General features: G+C 33.9%; 1 protein-coding gene and 2 long non-coding RNA genes across 32 annotated transcripts in view; all 3 read right to left on the bottom strand.

Moving 5' to 3' along the window:
• Positions 1–4,890, bottom strand: part of LOC110265720 — an 18,475-nt gene extending 13,585 nt beyond the window's left edge. Inside the window, exons 1-2 of one of the 2 annotated variants that reach the window (XR_002351966.1) lie at positions 4,482–4,890; positions 3,882–4,021 (exon numbers count right to left, since the gene is read on the bottom strand). This is a non-coding gene — a long non-coding RNA (uncharacterized LOC110265720). Of the gene's footprint in view, positions 1–3,805; positions 4,022–4,481 lie in introns of those variants that run through there. The other variant, XR_002351965.1, reaches the window with a different exon arrangement.
• On the bottom strand, positions 5,068–5,304 carry LOC110265721. The gene is made up of 2 exons (XR_002351967.1): positions 5,271–5,304; positions 5,068–5,175 (listed from the first exon to the last, which is right to left on the bottom strand). It is a non-coding gene; the product is annotated as an uncharacterized LOC110265721 (long non-coding RNA).
• Positions 10,641–19,448, bottom strand: part of LOC107612883 — a 10,870-nt gene continuing 2,062 nt past the window's right edge. Inside the window, exons 2-15 of one of the 29 annotated variants that reach the window (XM_021108913.1) lie at positions 19,318–19,436; positions 19,043–19,147; positions 17,198–17,373; positions 16,881–16,966; positions 15,733–16,800; positions 15,294–15,462; positions 15,091–15,175; positions 14,157–14,174; positions 13,845–13,953; positions 12,637–12,695; positions 12,366–12,474; positions 11,845–11,903; positions 11,574–11,682; positions 10,641–10,938 (exon numbers count right to left, since the gene is read on the bottom strand). In XM_021108913.1, coding sequence (XP_020964572.1) covers positions 10,921–10,938; positions 11,574–11,682; positions 11,845–11,903; positions 12,366–12,474; positions 12,637–12,695; positions 13,845–13,953; positions 14,157–14,174; positions 15,091–15,175; positions 15,294–15,363 — 636 coding nt within the window. In that variant the 5' untranslated portion in view covers positions 15,364–15,462; positions 15,733–16,800; positions 16,881–16,966; ... (1 more) ...; positions 19,043–19,147; positions 19,318–19,436 and the 3' untranslated portion in view covers positions 10,641–10,920. The other 28 variants (XM_021108914.1, XM_021108919.1, XM_021108916.1 and 25 more) reach the window with 28 other exon arrangements.

Below are 19,448 nucleotides of genomic sequence, written 5' to 3'. Positions count from 1 at the left end.
GTTTGTGTGTTTTTCTGTGATTTCAAGTAATTTCTGGCTGAAATTGAGGGACTTGAGCAAAAATCAGATTCAGAGGCTGAAGAAGGACTGTAAATGCTGTTGGATTCTGAACCTCTCTGCACTCAAAGTAGATTTTCTGGAGCTACAGGAGTCCAAATGGTGCGGCGTTGGAAAGGTTGGAAAGTAGACATCCAAGGCTTTCCAGAAATATATAATAGTCCATACTTTTCCCGAGTTTAGACGATGCAAACTGGCCAGCTCTCTGCCTGCACTCAAAGTGGATTTTCTGGAGCTACAGAACTCAAAATGGCGCGCTTCTAATTGCGTTGGAAAGTAGACATCCAAGGCTTTCCAGAAATATATAATAGTCCATACTTTTCCCGAGTTTAGACGATGCAAACTGGCATTCAACACCAGCTCTCTGCCCAATTCTGGCGTCCAGCGCCAGAAACAAGTTGCAAAGTGGAGTTCAACGCCCAAACTGGCACAAAAGCTGGCGTTCAACTCCAAGAATGACCTCTGCACGTGTAACATTCAAGCTCAGCCCAAGCACACACCAAGTGGGCCCCGGAAGTGGATTTATGCATCAATTACTTACTTCTGTAAACCCTAGTGACTAGTCTAGTATATATAGGACCTTTTACTATTGTATTAGACATCTTTGGATCATCTTTTGGATTGTTTTATGATCTATTGATCACGTTTGTGAGGGGTGGCCTCTCGGCCATGCCTGAACCTTTCACTTATGTATTTTCAACGGTAGAGTTTCTACACTCCATAGATTAAGGTGTGGAGCTCTGCTGTTCCTCAAAGATTAATGCAAAGTACTACTATTTTTCTATTCAATTCGACTTATTCCGCTTCTAAGATAATCATTCGCACCCAAGAACATGATGAAGGTGATGATTATGTGACGCTCATCATCATTCTCACTTATGAACGCGTGCCTGACAACCACTTCTGTTCTACATGCAAACAAGGCAGAATGAATATCTCTTGGATATCTAATACAGGGGACCGAGTCCGAGTTATTAGCATCTTTGTAGTATAAGCTAGATTGATGGCGGCATTCATGAGAATCCGGAAAGTTTAAACCTTGTCTGTGGTATTCCGAGTAGGATTCAGTGATTGAATGACTGTGACGAGCTTCAAACTCGCAAGTGCTGGGCGTAGTGACAGACGCAAAAGGATCAATGGATCCTATTCCAGTATGATCGAGAACCTCCAGACGATTAGCCATGCAGTGACAGTGCATAGGACCATTTTCCAGAGAGGATAGGATGTAACCATTAACAACGGTGATGCCTCCAGACGATTAGCCGTGCCGTGACAGGGCATAGGACCATTTTCCCGAGAGATGATCAAAAGTAGCCATTGACAATGGTGATACATTACATAAAGCCAGCCATGGAAAGGAGTAAGACTGATTGGATGAAGACAGCAGGAAAGCAGAGGTTCAGAGGAACGTTGCATCTCTATACGCTTATTTGAAATTCTCACCAATGAATTACATAAGTGTTTCTATCCTTTGCTTTTATTTATTATTATTCGAAAACTCCATAACCTTTTGATATCCGCCTGACTGAGATTTACAAGGTGACCATAGCTTGCTTCAAACCAACAATCTCCGTGGGATCGACCCTTACTCACGTAAGGTTTATTACTTGGACGACCCAGTGCACTTGCTGGTTAGTTATGCGAAGTTGTGAAGTTACGTTTGGACCATGGTTCTGTGCACCTGTTTGACGCCATTGCCAGGGAAAGAACGAACGAACAATTTTACAAAATACAAATCTGAGTGATCATGATTTCACATACCAGCCACCGAATCGAAAAACGTTCAGGTGGTTAATAAATGATCATCAACTTTCAACCAACAAGAATACTATTCCTCCATGCAAAAGAAGTACTGAAGATAGTAACAATCATTTTCAAAGCTCTACTTAAACTATCCACACAAATAAGAACAAGCATGTATATCTTAATCAAATCAACATCTTCCAAAACAAAAGTTTTTCAAATTTCATGAATTAGGTGTTCTTTCAAAATAAGATTTGCAAACTCTTACTGAAACTTATCTTTCTTTATATATCAAGATCAACTACCATTCGTGCTGAAATCTATCCAATATGATGAGATAATTTTACAGTAGTATGGCTTATCAAAGTGAAAAAGTTGTCTCTAATTTCAATTGTCCTAAACAAAACTTATTCAATACATCAACAAGCACAAGCATGTATATCTTAATCAAGTTAATTAGAATGCCACCGAACTGAAAATCTTTCATGCACAAAACCAAAATTACAAAGACCACCGAACTAAAAAATGTTCATGCACAGAACCAAAATCACAAAGGCCACCGAACCGAAAAACGTTGATGTGGTTAATAAGTGATGATCAACTTTCAATCAAAAGAATAGTATTCTTCCATGAAAAAGAAGTACTGAAGATAGTAACAATCATTTTCAAAGCTCTAGTTAAACTATCCACACAAATAAGAACAAGCATGTATATCTTAATCAAATCAACATCTTCCAAGAGAAAAGTTTTTCAAATTTCATGAATTAGGTGTTCTTTCAAAATGACATTTGCAAACTCTTACTGAAACTTGATATCTTTCTTTATATATCAAGGTCAACCACCATTCGTGCTGAAATCTATCCAATATAATGAGATAATTTTACAGTAGTATGGGTTATCAAAGTGAAAGAGTTGTCTCTAATTTCAATTGTCCTAAACAAAACTTATTCAATACATCAACAAGCACAAGTATGTATATCTTAGTCAAGTTAATTAGAATGTCACCGAACTGAAAATCTTTCATGCAGAGAACCAAAATCACAAAGGCACCAAATTGAAAAACGTTCATGCACAAAACCAAAATCACAAAGGCCACCGAACCGAAAAACGTTCATGTGGTTAAAAATGATGATCAACTTTCAATCAACAAGAATAGTATTCTTCCATGCAAAAGAAGTACTGAAGATAGTAACAAAGCTCTAGTTAAACTATCCACACCAATAAGAACAAGCACGTATATCTTAAAGCCCTAGTTACACTATCCACTGAATTGAACGAAAATAACAACAAATTTCATTCCGGGCCCTAATTATACTGTAAAAATCATTCACAATAGTTCAATCTACTAAACGAAGCAAATCAAACTAGTAAAACTAAAATGCAAGTAGGCGAAACGCGACATTGCAAGATTTTGAATGAACAGTAGTTTTCTCATACGTTTGGTAGTCTTTATTGCAGTTTTCGTTGTTTCTGGTTCTTGCTTGCGAAATCTTCTTCCAATTCCTTTGTAGTAGTGGTTTTCGCAAAGAACGTGATTGAAGTTTTAGTGATGTTCAGAGAGATTCGAAGCGAATGAGTGTTTTGGTGCATTGGTTTCGTGTTGAAGATGTAACGTTTTTTCATAATGAAGCGCGAAATTATATAAACTTTCAAAGCAAAATTAATAAAAAATCACAAAAGGCCTTTTTCCAAAGCAAAATTATATAAACTTTCAAAAAATATATAAATAGAGTTGGGAGACCATGAATATTTAAGTCCAGAGCAGCACAAACAGTAGCACAATAACAAAACCCAACAAATTTATTCAGGAGAAAATTCAGGTTAATCAAGAACCACTACACATATAAAATAGAAACACCATTTTGGTATCATTTTATTCATGATAGAAACATGAAGAAGTTACCTGAATAACAAAATATTTAAAATTATCTAAACAAAGTGACAAATAAGAATGCCTTAAGTGAAATTATAGATAGGATAAAAAAATTCTATTTGATCTTTTTTCCCCACAACCAAACACATCAACAAAAAATGAGGTATATATAAGGAATTTGTGATAAGTAGGAGGGATGAAAGCTTACCCTTGTGCAGTTTCTGATACTCCTAAGGCTTCCCCAATCAAAATGTCACCTTTCATTGTCTTTGAGAATAATAAAGAGTAGCATGCGGCTGATCCATGAAATTGTAGGACCTTGCTCTTGTTAATGATGCCAAAATCAGCCTACATACATATATAGACATTAGAATATATTAAATGGTCATAGAATGAAGAATAATAACTGCATTTGGGTATCGGAACTATGAAAAAGATTGCTCTCCATAGATTCAAAATTGTTTTTGCTTTTGAGTATTCACAAAAGCCTGAGCAAAACTGATCAGAACATGTTAATAACATGATGATTAATTCAACTTAGGCATAGTTTGGTTCATAGCTTAAGTTTGCAAACAAATAAACAATAATTGATAGCATGCGCTAAGCTGAAAGCAACTTATTAGTTATGAGCATTGAGCATATGATCAAGTCATGACCATGTAGATCATGCTGAAACTCAATATGCATACTTCAAATCATTAGCATAAACCAAACAAAAGGTGCAATCATAAAAATCAATCAATTGCACAATTCACAAAAGCAAAATAAAAAACTAAAAAAATGAAAATAAAACTAACAAATTCAACACCTCTTTTATGTTCATAAGGAACTGACTTTATCATCCTCTGTCCATACTATCCTTAACCGCCATGACTACAGCAGGAGCACTGCCTCCAGCAACGCTGCTAGCAACCTCAGCATCCTTATCATCGGGATACAGTATAATGAAACTGAATATATACAAATGATTTTTTCCTACTCTTTTCTATGGGTTCCTCCTCCGTTAATAATATTCAATATTCTCATAACCAAAGCTCTTTTACTCTGATTCAATCACAATTTCATTTTCACTATATATATGTTAATTCAGAGCCTTACATAGTATTATAGTAGATGAAACACTCATATCTAAGAGAAGATTAATTTATTAAAGACTGATATCACAGCAAACAGGCCTTGAATCCCTTTTCCAATTCATGAGAAAAACCATGAGGATTAATGTTAGAAGAAAATAAAATAGGCAACTATAAAACCATTTGAAAATAACAATACCTATCTGGGATGTAACTCAAATCATCATAAACCCATTTAAAAAATTTAAGTGTTCATTATTTCATTCCCCTACATAGTGCTAAAAGTAAATCAAGAGATAAGAATAGTTGTAATCACAATCCAACACTATAATCAAGAGACAGGAATTGAGAATAGTAACTTTTTCCAACATAGAGAACCCAGATGAAGACGGCATCAGAGATGGCATCGAGAAAAAGCATTCCAACATTCTTGAAGTGGTCAAAACAGTTCAAAATAAAAATCAAAGGCATAAATGTGATACGTAAATTCTAAAATCCACTGGTGTGAAGATGAAATACTTAACTCTTTAGGGTTTTCTATCCGGCAGTAACCATGGCGAATAGCAGGCAGTTGTGGCAGCAGAGGAGCTCCCTCCCCCGCTTCGGGTCTCCCTCTACTACTTTTCTTCTTCCATTTTTTTCCTCTCCCCTCTTTCCAATGAATTTCTTCATCGGTGGATCCAGCAGCTATTCTTTTTGGAAAAATTCCCGCTGAGTTTCAAATTTCAAAATTCAATTTTTACATTGCTGTTTTGATGTTTTGATAAGCTACACGTGTCATACAATGAAAGCTAGCCCTTGTCAAGCACCGGATGCGCCATTTGTTGAATAAAGAACCTCCTACTACTCTCCTATTATATATTAACTAGAGTAAGACCCACGTGATGCGCGGGACACAAAAGTTTTTTGTATTTATTTTAATTAATAGACTTAGTTTTTTTATATAATATTTATCCTTTTTTTTCATTTTTAGTTATTGTTAAAGTTGTTTCTTTTTTTCTTTCTATCATATATTCTTGTTAAGATATGTTCTTTTTGAATTGTTGACATATATGCATTTTCTATTGTCTTTTTTTGTTTATCTTTTTCTTGGATTCGTTTACTTTTCTTTCTCCTTAATCTTTTAATTGGTATATCATTTAGATATCATGATATTAGTGTTGGTGAAGTTAGTTCCTATAATCAATAAATAATATAAATGAATATTTTGAGTAAATAATTTTTTTATAGTATTATTTATTTTATTTGTTGCAATAGAGGTTGAATTTTAACATTTTTTGTTGACAAATATCTTGGGAATAAATATTTGACTAAAAGTTAATTGGTTAATTTTTAAATTTTGTCAAGTAATCAAAATTAATAAGATGACATCATTAGAAAAAAACATGACTTAAATTTAATGTAAAAAAAATTTGTATTAACTTTTACATAATAATAAAGATAAATTCTTATTCTGCCGTAAAACTTTAAAAAAAATGGTAAGTATTTTTAGTAAAATATTAATTTATTAATATACTTTTTTAATATGTCATCAAGCATATTACAATTTCAAGAATAAAACTAAGTCGCACTTATTAGCATGACAAATATTAATAAAACGTGAAATCAAGAAATATATGAAATTTAACAATGTTAACCTTTTTTTTTATAGATGATTCCATCAATCACAGTGATTTTATTAGGGACGAAGTCATAGACTTAACATATTGGGTTAAATAACTAACACTTAAAAAAGAAATTTATAAAAAAGAAGCTATCCTTCTCCCTTAGCTTGTCCATCAAACAAAAACAACAAATAAAAACTCAACAATGATATCAATAAAAAAGGATATAAAAAAAAACATAAAAAACTAATCTTACTAAATTAATATCATCTCTTACATTCACATTCGTGCCACTCTCACCCCAAAATGTAGCAAAGTTTTTTTCTAATTTATTCTTTCTGTAACAAAATTTTACTATTTAATCGTTTAACTTCATCCTTTTTCTCTAACCAAACAACCACTGCTGACTTAACCGAACTGGTTATTTCCCTTTTAATTTTTTTTTTGTCGTCCAATTTTTCTCGTTTACTATTTATCAAAAATATTTTACTAAGTCGTAAATCCAAAGTGGGAACATATTATCAACCAAAAACATATTATTCCTTCTTCTTTGAAATATAACTGGGAACCACCTCCAATGAATGTCTGTAAAGTGAACTGCGATGCAAGCGTTTTTTAAAATGAGCAATTAGCTGGCTTTGGATGTATTATTAGAGACAGCATGGGAATTTGGATAAAAGGTTGTTCTGCCAGTATACCTCTTTCTAGTGTTCTCTGTATAAAAAAATATAAATAATATTAAAAATCAACATAAATAAGCAAGGAAAAAATATGTTAATATAAATTCTTATGTTAATATGAATTCCTTTTTCTAGAATGGTGATTATATTTAGTGGAGCAAGTATCATTTCACCCATCAGATAATTCAAAAAAAAGATGTCACGGCCCAAAATGAACCATGACCGACGCTCAGAAAACAGTTTCCTAACAAGCCTATCAGACTCAAAGATAAATTAAATAAAAAGGTTACAAAGATTTTGAATAATTTACAAGTTCTAAAATAAATAGTTATACATTTTTAACAAAAATTAAAATAATTAAGAGTAGTTGAATCCTGCCTGTGACATATGGAGCATACAACGTCTAGGAACTCAACAAGGGACAGATACCCATTGCAGATCATAATTCTTGAATAGAAGGGATCACATATTTAAGTATTTATTCCTGAAAATTATTTTTAGAAAAACGGAATGAGTTTTGCAACTCAGTGACTAGACAATACATTTATAATCCACATGAGACCATATAAACATTATTATTAAAGTAATTTTTAATTAGAAAATAGTAATTAATCATAATAAGTGAATCAATAAGGGAGTTCTCATACAGAAATCAAATCAAAAGTCCACACTTGGGCGGCTCCACCTCAATGGGTAGCCCTTTCCTCTCGTGTGTCCTAACAGAATAACAGATCTAACGTGTGGCCTACACGTTAGGCTAGCAACACCCCAGCTTGCTGGGGTCTGAGTTAGATGCATCTAAGTTAACGTCATAACCGTCGTTAACTACGGTTTTCTAATACGAGCCTCCCAAACCAATTCAAAACATATAAATTCAAAGATAATAAATCTTCGATCTTTCAAATATATACGGTATTGAATCAAATCAAATAATATTTTCTCATAAAAAAATATTTTCTAATCATAACTTCTTCGATCATAAGTAATTTCAAACACATTTCACAATTTCAAAGTCAGTAAGTACTAATAAATACTTCAATGCTTCAAAAGTATATATTCGAGTAAAATCAAATGTTCCAAAATAATATAAAACTTCATCAAACATATATATAGTCTCATGTAAAATTTCTAAGATATGAGCTTTATAAAAATATTTTTTTTCAACTATAATAAATCAATTATTCTAATCAAATCAAAGTTCTTCAACAATAGTTTTATAAATATAAATAGAAACTCAAAATAGCATGAATCAAAAAGAAAATTAACTGTTATAAATGTAAAGTCTACTCACAACTTAGTCCTAAGGGACCGAAGAGACCAAACCCGGAGTGTCGAATTAAAATGTGAGAAAGGTTGGAATAGAATAGAACAAAAGGACGTAGAATTTGGACCGAGTCAGTGGCAGCAACTTCAATTCAAACAGCAGCAACGACTACGTTACAGATGTAATCTCGGCAACAGCAGCAGCATCGCTACCACTTCTAGCCCGTAACAAACAATAGCAAAAGCAAATTAATCAAGAAAAAAGGGCACGAAAATGGAGCGAGATAGCAAGGTAGATAAAAGCGGAACAGGAATAGAAAGAGATGTCAAGTACAAGCAGAATGGGGTTTGTTTTACCAATGTAAAGGTATAGTAGTGGTGACTCTTGGCAGCAACAATTCTGATGACTCCGGCGGCAACATTCATGGCCCTAGAGACTCCGACAACCAATGAAAAGCTAAAACAGAAGCAGAGCAGGACAATTCCTTCTCCGGTGACCTTTTCCACCTGCAACGGAGGCAGTGGAAGAACAGAAGGCAGGGTCTATGTCGTGGTGGTGGAAGGCAGCAGCATTTCGGCGATGAGCTCCAGCAGAGCTCCCCTTTCTCTTTCCCGTTCGCGCCCCTCCTCTGCCCTGTTTGGCGACGACGATGACCTCAACCGGGACGGCGACAGTCTCGATCAACGGCAGCGGCGGCTACGGACACCGCGACAACGACAGGACTCCCTCCTTCTTCTCCGTCGCGCGCTTTTCTCTTTCTCCATGGAAGGTCTGCGATCTCAGTCTCATCTCTCTCGTGCGTCTCTTCCTTTTTCTCTGCGCTAGTGACGGCGGCGTCCAGCCTCACCGGTGTCACCTCCTTCTCCCCCTCTTCTTCCTTTCTTCTCCCTCTCTATTTTCCCTCGCTCTTTTTCTTTCTTTCATTCTCAGCAGGGGGTGTGTGTTAGGAGAGGGCTAGGGTTTAGAAAAGGGGTAAAGGATAGTTTAGGTATTTTGATAAAATTAGAGGGTAAATGTAAAATGTTTAAAAAACTTGAGGTGTTACAAAAGACTACTCAACAGATATAGCAAAATAACTTTCATGATAGATTTTATTAATGCAGTAAAATCACCACATGCATTTATAAATTCATAATCGAAATAAGAGTTTCTTGTCAATTATTTTATCACTTCAGTAATTAGTTACTACATTACAATATAAGCATTTTAAGCATTTTAAAACAGTTAAATTTTTTGCTTTAGAAGCATATTTGCTGCTATTTGCGGCCCATTTGATTTTGCATAAATATCATACAATGGCTAAATTTATGGTATTTTTTTTTAGAAAAACTCAACTTTAAAGAAAAGAAAGAAAAGCCATGGTATATTTTACCATTTATCAATTTCAAATACAATTGTATACCATTCGTGCAGTACATGTAACTCAATATTAAATAGTTAAAAACACAATGCATTTCACCATATTTATCACTAAGTTGCTTTCAAATTCAGCTGTATTTCATATTCATATTCTCAGTTATAAAAAATAAAAGTATACAATTTGAACATGATCTTCCTTTTTGAAATCAGGATTTAAACAACAAAAGTTGAGGGCAATTTTTCATTCAAAAATCAGAGCTCGTCTATAAATTTAAGACATTAATATACTAAGATATATAGCTAGTTAGAACATGCACTTAGCGCTAAAATTAATATATTAATACAACATAAATACTTGTTTAGAGAGAAGTCCCAAACTTTTGAGTTAAATTTAAGTTAATTAGAAAGTATTTGGGTGATTGGGTTTCCTTTATTATATTTTAAAATTATTTGGACATATTGAAACACTATATCAAACACACATTGACATACTCCCATCATTTTTTTCCTCCTAAAATGGTATATTCATCATGTGATATCTAATAGTTATGCTTGAAATTCCTAGAATGCTTAATTTACTTCATTTCATTCGTTGTCATACATTTTATCATTTTGTACAACCTCAAGAAGATCATAGGTACTCCAAAATATAAGTGAACATTTTTGCACGAAGTAAGAGGAACATACCCAAATTTTAACATATGTGATGATAGGATGCTGATATTGAAAGGCAAACACTTATGCAAGATAACGCTATAAATAAGGCATAAAACATACAAATTTTTATTATTGGTATTGAGGAACTAATCAAAACAATAAAACATTTCATTATTGGTATTGATGGAACTAATCACAACAATAAAACAGCAAATCGCATCATCTATATAAAAAGAGAAACTTTAAGCATGAAAATTGAATTAGTTGGTTGACAGAGAAACCATCTTTCTTTGGCCAAATAAAATGAACACCTTAAAAACAATGAAAGAAGAAAAAGAAAAAATACCACAACATTTCATTTGATTTTTAATAATAGTTAAAACAAACAAACAGCATTACCCTGCACAAAACTTTTCTTACATTCCTATATTACGTTTCTTGAGCTTATGGATTAACTAAAATATGATCTTATTTTTTTCTGTTTTTTTTTTTTTCAATCATCAATTGCATTGCAGCAGTAATAAATGGCACGCCGACTAAGAATCTAGATACATATTCAAAACGATGCCATAAATGTTTGGTACAGGGTACTCTTCTTCTTTTTGTTGATTCACACGAGTTCACAAAGCTGCAACAATGATGACACAATTGCAACATCACTTTAGTAAAACATTTTCTAAAAAGTGATTCGCAAAAGAGATAGTAGTATGACTATTAAAGCAAACATAAACAAACAAAATCACTTGTAATTAAAGTGCGAAGAACAAAAACTTGATCTAAATGAGTAACAATATAATATATGCATGTATGTTTACATAGATATATAAATGTAGATGCATGTCTGTTGTTGCAGCCTCTTGTATCTTGCATTCTCTTCTAGCAGGTAATCCACTTTAACCAACATACCACAATATGAAATCCACACAGAAATTTCAAGAACTAAATTATCATAAATTCATCATGATGTTACTCAAATAACTAAAAGGAGGAGAATTATCATCATACTGCAAAAGGAGGGAGACTCCACATACAAAAGAACTAAGAAAAGTGAAAATTAGAAAAATATCTTAAGTTAAAAAAACAAATAAATAAATTAAATAAATTTCTGATTTGACATATAAAGCTAAAACATTGAAAAGAAATTATTAATCAAAATAAGGAAAGAATTAAAAAAAAAGTGAAATTAATCCATAGCAAGATTTTAAACTCCCGGCAGACCACCAAATACTTTGATCATTTTGAAATATTTAAATTCAAACTTACCTGAGGAAAGAATGCTGTCTCGAGAGCCCAAGTGTAACGGGTATAGTGCCTTGCATGTCTCCCACTTGAAACCCCCATGTCTCCTTCACTATCTGAAGTTCTGAACACACTGACAAAAGAAACAAAATTACAAACAGTTGGTGAGCAAAATGCAAAAAGGAAAAAGCTGCCAACTTTGAGGGTATCCGACATCATAAAAATAAGAATTGAAACCAAATTTATAAAAATTAGAGAGAAATGAAAGATGGGTATTGATAAAATGTGAGTGTACCAATTGCTTGAGTTGGAGAGCAGCATGAACAACGCCCTTACCTCATCATCATTATGAACCTGAAACATCCTTGGAATTATTATTTTCAAAACTTCGGCAAACAAAAATACAAAATTAAGTTAGGACAAAGTTCCTCAGAAGGGTATTTAACCAATTCTCTTTATGCAAATATTTCATATACTTTTGGAGGAATTTTCACTTATAACAGAAAGCACAGTCCCTTTCTTCTTCCCCCCTCTCATCATTAACTTACTCGGAATTTTTCCTTGTCAGCCCTCAACTCCTATTTTCCCATTTCGTAAAATAAGCTGAAAGATTTGTAAAGAGTCCCCTTCAACAATGAAAGTGAATTTGTCCTGGTGATTGTGCATTTGTGATAAAGCTAAAACATTGAAAAGAAATTATTAATCAAAATAAGGAAAGAATTAAAAAAAAGTGAAATTAATCCATAGCAAGATTTTAAACTCCCGGCAGACCACCAAATACTTTGATCATTTTGAAATATTTAAATTCAAACTTACCTGAGGAAAGAATGCTGTCTCGAGAACCCAAGTGTAACGGGTATAGTGCCTTGCATGTCTCCCACTTGAAACCCCCATGTCTCCTTCACTATCTGAAGTTCTGAACACACTGACAAAAGAAACAAAATTACAAACAGTTGGTGAGCAAAATGCAAAAAGGAAAAAGCTGCCAACTTTGAGGGTATCCGACATCATAAAAATAAGAATTGAAACCAAATTTATAAAAATTAGAGAGAAATGAAAGATGGGTATTGATAAAATGTGAGTGTACCAATTGCTTGAGTTGGAGAGCAGCATGAACAACGCCCTTACCTCATCATCATTATGAACCTGAAACATCCTTGGAATTATTATTTTCAAAACTTCGGCAAACAAAAATACAAAATTAAGTTAGGACAAAGTTCCTCAGAAGGGTATTTAACCAATTCTCTTTATGCAAATATTTCATATACTCTTGGAGGAATTTTCACTTATAACAGAAAGCACAGTCCCTTTCTTCTTCCCCCCTCTCATCATTAACTTACTCGGAATTTTTCCTTGTCAGCCCTTAACTCCTATTTTCCCATTTCGTAAAATAAGCTGAAAGATTTGTAAGGAGTCCCCTTCAACAATGAAAGTGAATTTGTCCTGGTGATTGTGCATTTGTGATAATGGAATGTATCACAAAGCAATACAAAACGTAAAATTCAAGTATGAGAAGTAGTAATCGTCTCAACGAAACCAATTAGAAATTGAACTTAAGTTTAAAACATATTCTTAGCAAAATTTAATTGGGGTTTATCAAATCACTAAAAGGGAAGATAAGGAAAATAATGAGAACATACAAAAAAAAAGAGAGGGGCAGAAAGACTAATAAAAGAATCACAGAAACAGAAAAGCAACGAATCAACAGTGTTAAAAAGTGATTCGCAAAAGAGATAGTAAGATGACTATTAAAGCAAACATAAACAAACAAAATCACTTGTAATTAAAGTGCGAAGAACAAAAACTTGATCTAAATGAGTAACAATATAATATATGCATGTATGTTTACATAGATATATAAATATAGATGCATGTCTGTTGTTGCAGCCTCTTGTATCTTGCATTCTCTTCTAGCAGGTAATCCACTTTAACCAACATACCCCAATATGAAATCCACACAGAAATTTCAAGGACTAAATTATCATAAATTCATCATAATGTTACTCAAATAACTAAAAGGGGGAGAATTATCATCATACTGCAAAAGGAGGGAGACTCCACATACAAAAGAACTAAGTGAAAATTAGAAAAATATCTTAAGGTAAAAAAAAACAAATAAATAAATTAAATAAATTTCTGATTTGACATATAAAGCTAAAACATTGAAAAGAAATTATTAATCAAAATAAGGAAAGAATTAAAAAAAAAAGTGAAATTAATCCATAGCAAGATTTTAAACTCACGGCAGACCACCAAATACTTTGATCATTTACAAATATTTAAATTCAAACTTACCTGAGGAAAGAATGCTGTCTTGAGAGCCCAAGTGTAACGGGTATAGTGCCTTGCATGTCTCCCACTTGAAACCCCCATGTCTCCTTCACTATCTGAAGTTCTGAACACACTGACAAAAGAAACATAATTACAAACAGTTGGTGAGCAAAATGCAAAAAGGAAAAAGCTGCCAACTTTGAGGGTATCCGACATCATAAAAATAAGAATTGAAACCAAATTTATAAAAATTAGAGAGAAATGAAAGATGGGTATTGATAAAATGTGAGTGTACCAATTGCTTGGGTTGGAGAGCAGCATGAACAATGCCCTTACCTCATCATCATTATGAACCTGAAACATCCTTGAAATTATTATTTTCAAAACTTTGGCAAACAAAAATACAAAATTAAGTTAGGACAAAGTTCCTCAGAAGGGTATTTAACCAATTCTCTTTATGCAAATATTTCATATACTCTTGGAGGAATTTTCACTTATAACATAAAGCACAGCCCCTTTCTTCTTCCCCCTCTCATCATTAACTTACTCGGAATTTTTCCTTGTCATCCCTCAACTCCTATTCTCCCATTTCGTAAAATAAGCTGAAAGATTTGTAAAAAGAGTCCCCTTCACAATGAAAGTGAATTTGTCCTGGTGATTGTGCATTTGTAATAATGGAATGTATCACAAAGCAATACAAAACGTATTAAATTCAAGTATGAGTAGTAGTAATCATCTCAACGAAACCAATTAGAAATTGAACTTAAGTTTAAAACATATTCTTAACAAAATTTAATTGGGGTTTATCAAAACACTAAAAGGGAAGATAAGGAAAATAATGAGAACATAAAAAAAAAAAAGAGAGAGGCAGAAAGACTAATAAAAGAATCACAGAAACAGGAAAACAGCGAATCAACACTGTGTTTCAAATTCCATAGGAGCTAGTCATTTTAAATGATTTTGTGTTTGAATAGAGCTAGTCCTTTTAAATGATTTTGCTCCATTTCATTGTTTGAATTTGAACAACACCATTTCACTCAAGTTAAATAATTTCATTTATTTCCTTATCCGTTAAAGCAAACAAATCCTAGTCTAATATTACATTCTGAACAATTCAATTCATCTTATAAAACCTGCAAATAATAATAATAATAAATAAATAAATATTTTTTTCTCAAGCCAATATTTTACATAGATCCTTCTATATCCCCCCCCTTAATTTTTCTTACAGAAGCAGAAGAGTGTAACAAAGCTCTTAGTTACCACTTACCAATATTGGAAAGTATGCTCAAAATGACTCAGCTCGCACTGCTTCGGAAAGGTAAACCTGACTTGAACCAAAGAAATGCACAACACAGTTTCACATTTCAACACAAAATTCACATTACAATCCACTAAAACCGTGGAAAAAACTAAAAAACAAAAGGGGTAAAAGGAGAAAGTGATGAATGTGTCGTATAGAAGAAGACTCACCATCATTTCCTGTTAGCAGGAGACTAACGTCGATCTCAGATCTGTTCCTGACTTTTTCCACCGTCCACATCGGTTGGCTTTTCAGTATGACCCTCGTCGCTGTAAATCCCTCTTAGTCGGTGGTTGCAACCTCTTCTGGGATAGTATCTTGCTCCGGAATCACTCTGACCTACAAATTGGGAAGAGTCTAATGATAATTTCCATCTCTAATCAAATGAGATCAAAGAAGAGAGAAAGGGGAACCAAAAACAAAAAGAGATGAGTGAAAAAGGGCAAGGGTTTCAGGGGAAGAGAGAGTGATTATGAGAGTGATGGTGAGGAAAGTTAAAAAAGAGAAAGATTCAAAAGGATTGAAATTCGAAATATTTTTAAAGATCCGCGCTCAAAATTGCTGAAACTTCTTCCCTTCATCCTATTAACCAAAAATTAGAACAATTACCTACAAGATAATTACTCGGCAATCCCATGTTTATACCACGAAACCAATCACAAAGCAGCATTTGAACTCGAAAGAGTGATTTGGGGATTGCTGAAGCCACCTCTGCCTTCGATCCAGTAGACAAAAAGGGACCTTGCAACAGTTCAAAACATTGCAGGAGAGAATTCCAGAAATAAGTAGTTCCCTCACCTTTTCAGCTTCAAATGGGTTAAAAGAAAGATACAAAAAGGACAGAGGTTGTAAATAACAATGTATATGTAGGACAGAATTGTAATAACATAAGAAACACGTGTCTCACCAACGAAGCTTGTGGATGTAGTTTTACTATTTTGCTAGCCATCTTTATAATTATAAATTGATAAAGTGTGGTGAACAACAAAGCAGACACACATACCAAGAAAGGAATGTTAGTTATAGATGTCACACAAGTAAACGAATTAAACCCACCCAAATTCAATGGACTAAATCTAGTTACGATATCAACCAAAACAAAAATGGATTCCATAACATCACAACTCCATTTCGTTGGGTTCCTTTTAGAGGCACAAGGTCACATGATCCGAGTGATGGACATTGCAAAAAATACTGCTTCAGCAGAATGTTGTTGTCATGGTAATCACAACCCCACAAAATGCACCAAGAATCACATAAACCCCAAACCTTTGCTCGTTACAATGATTCTGGTTATCAGATTCAATTAATTCAGCATCAATTTCCACATCAAGAGGCTGGTTTGCTAGAAGGGTGTGAGAATTTTTATATGTTACCTTCACTTGGCAATGCCGTTAATTTGTTGAACGCAACAAGCATTTTTGTGGGAACCGGTGGAGAAGGTTTTCGAAGAGTTGGTGCCGCTGCCGAGCTACATAGTTTCTGATACATGTTTGCCACATACAATCCACATTGCCAACAAAATCAGCATTCCTGGGATTTCTTTTGCCGAAGTAAGTTGTTTCTGTCTCTTGTGTACTCAGTTTGCGCACCAATGATGTGAGGGAAAGCATAAAGGATGAATCAGAGTACTTTGTTATGCCTGGTACATCAGACAAAATTGAAGTAACCAAACCACTGGCATTATCACCAAACAATGAGAAATGGAACAAGTTTAATGAAGAAAAAAAAAACTAACTACTCAATTGTGGACTCACCAGGTAAAGTCTCCATCACTGCCTCCTCAACAAAAATGTTGTGGTCGAAAGAACTATATGCCGCCACTTTTCCAATCCCTAGGTATCTGCAAGTTTATCTTTTAACAGTAAGAATGCTTTTTTGTATGTTGAAAATAATCTAATTAAAATGCCTATGTAGGTTACTTCAGAAACCAACTTAGAAATCAAAACATTTTCCAACTTAGAACTAACTACGCAATTGAAAAAGCTAGTCCAATACCTAAGGCCCAAAGAAAAAGCATTTTCAAACCATGTAGGTCACTTCAGAAATCAACTTGGAAATTAAAACAACTGACCTTATTGCTTGCCATGCATCTAATGATCATTTCCAGAAAAATTTGTGCCTCATCGTTTTTCTTTTCTGTAGAAGTGACAGCACTAGAGGTTTTAATTGTCTTCCCATTGTAAAATCAAGGGCTTCCCTATTCTGATGATCCACTTTTACAAAGATGATCGATTATGTTTTTGACATCTGCATGATTTTCTCTGATGAAAAAATGATTGAAAAATCTTCTGTGCATTCTTTTACTCTTCCAGAGTTCTATAAACCATGTACAAGTATTTTGTATGTGTACAAATTAGGACAAATATCATCATCAATAATTTGGTTTAATAGTATAACTACCTTGCCAAGTTGCTGTCTGTCGCATAACGCGTGTAACAATATATTGTAAGTTTCAATATTTGGATCCAAATTCTTGAACATATCTTGTAAAAGATTCATGGCTCCATCTAATCTTTTATTCTTGCAATAACCACTAATCAAGATATTGTAACTCCAAACATTTGGAACAAAACGTCTTTCAAAGATGAGACTTTTAAATAATCTAATTGCCTCATCAAGATGCTGGTTTTTGCACACGAAATCTAAAATGATATTATAAGTGGTTACATTAGGGAATGGTTGACCACAATAATGCATTTCATTAACAATCTCCCTTGCAGACGAGATTCTACCAGCTTTGCACAAGCCATCAACTAGAGTATTGTAAGTTACAATGTTTGGAACTATGTTCTTACGAAACATATCTTTCATCAAATTTCTGGCCTCATCCACTCTGTTAATCTTGCAATAACCTTTAATCAAGATGTTATAACTCCAAACATCAGGCACAACACCCCTTTCAATTACCATATCAAATAAGTTTCTTGCCTCATCAACTTTATTGTTCAAACAATATCCATTCATCAAAATTGTGTAAGTAATAATGTTTGGTTGTTGGCCCCTAAGAATCATCACATCGCACAAATCGTGGGCTTGTAATAGCATCTCTTCTTTGCATAATGCATCAATTATTATGTTAAAGGTATACACATCTAGGCTGATGTCTTTAACAAAAATCACATTCAGCAATAATCCAGCTTCTTTCCATTGGCCCGCATGACAAAAACCATATATTAATGAAGTGTAAGTAACAATATCAGGGGAAATTCCTCGACCAAGCATATTAAAATATAAATCCAGTGCATCATTCAAAAGTCCATCTTTGCACAAACCATCAACAACAATATTGTACATTACAAGATTCGGCTTAACAAACTGACCCTCCATTTTCCAAAGCCTTTGAAGAGCAACTCTTGTTTCTCCAGACTTGCACAATCCATTGATTAAGGTTCCGTACATAACTTCATCAAACCAAAATCCTTTTGCAACTATTTTACCATAAATGTAGAGTGCATCCAAAATCTTACCATTAAGACACAACCCCTTCATTAGTGTAGTAAAAGTTACAGCACTTGGCTTAAAACCCCACTTAACAAACTTGCTCATTACCGAGAGTGCAAAACCCATCTGACCTGCATGGCCATAACAATTGATCATGATGTTCAAAGTAACACTAAATGGTAGGATGCCCTTTGACTCCATATGGGTATAAAGATGAATAGCCGTGGCATAATACTTCATCTTTACAATCGTTCCCAAGATTTTGGTCAATTCCACAATCGATGGCTGCGGATGCATATCAACCTTGCAATTAAATAAAGCTACAGCATCTTCAACATTATCAAATTTGTAAGCGTCTCGTGATGGAAGCGGCTGTGAATGAAGAAGACATAGCCTTGTACGGTGGGCATATGGCATAAAAGCAAGTAAGTTCGATGATGGCAGAAGAAAGCGATGGAGTTTAAGGATTGCATACCTCGTTGCATACAACATATCCTCTTAACATAAAAACTGATGATACTTCACAAAACACAATTCTCCACTCTATGATTATCAGTATTGCCTGAAACCGTTTAGCTACCTTAAGAATGAAGAAGACGACTTTAGATATTTAATACAATACAACTTTCATATTTGTATTAAGAATGTTTTAGCGCAACAACTACAATTCATTGATCTCAATAGAAATTAAAAGCTAAGTAGTTGCCACAAACAAGTAAATAAATATCAAAGAAAACTCAAAATTAGCACCTTAAAGCGAGAACAGCAGAAGCAGAGGCAAAGTGGCGGACGCAGCAATGGTGAAATCGAAAGCGGAAGCAGAAGCAGAACACGGAAAAGAGAGAACTGAGAAGAGTTGCAAAATCGAACTGGAGAGGCAT

This window comes from Arachis ipaensis, chromosome B08 (assembly GCF_000816755.2).
Source record: "Arachis ipaensis cultivar K30076 chromosome B08, Araip1.1, whole genome shotgun sequence".
NCBI lineage: Eukaryota > Viridiplantae > Streptophyta > Magnoliopsida > Fabales > Fabaceae > Arachis > Arachis ipaensis.
This window is presented reverse-complemented; position numbering and strand designations above follow the sequence as displayed.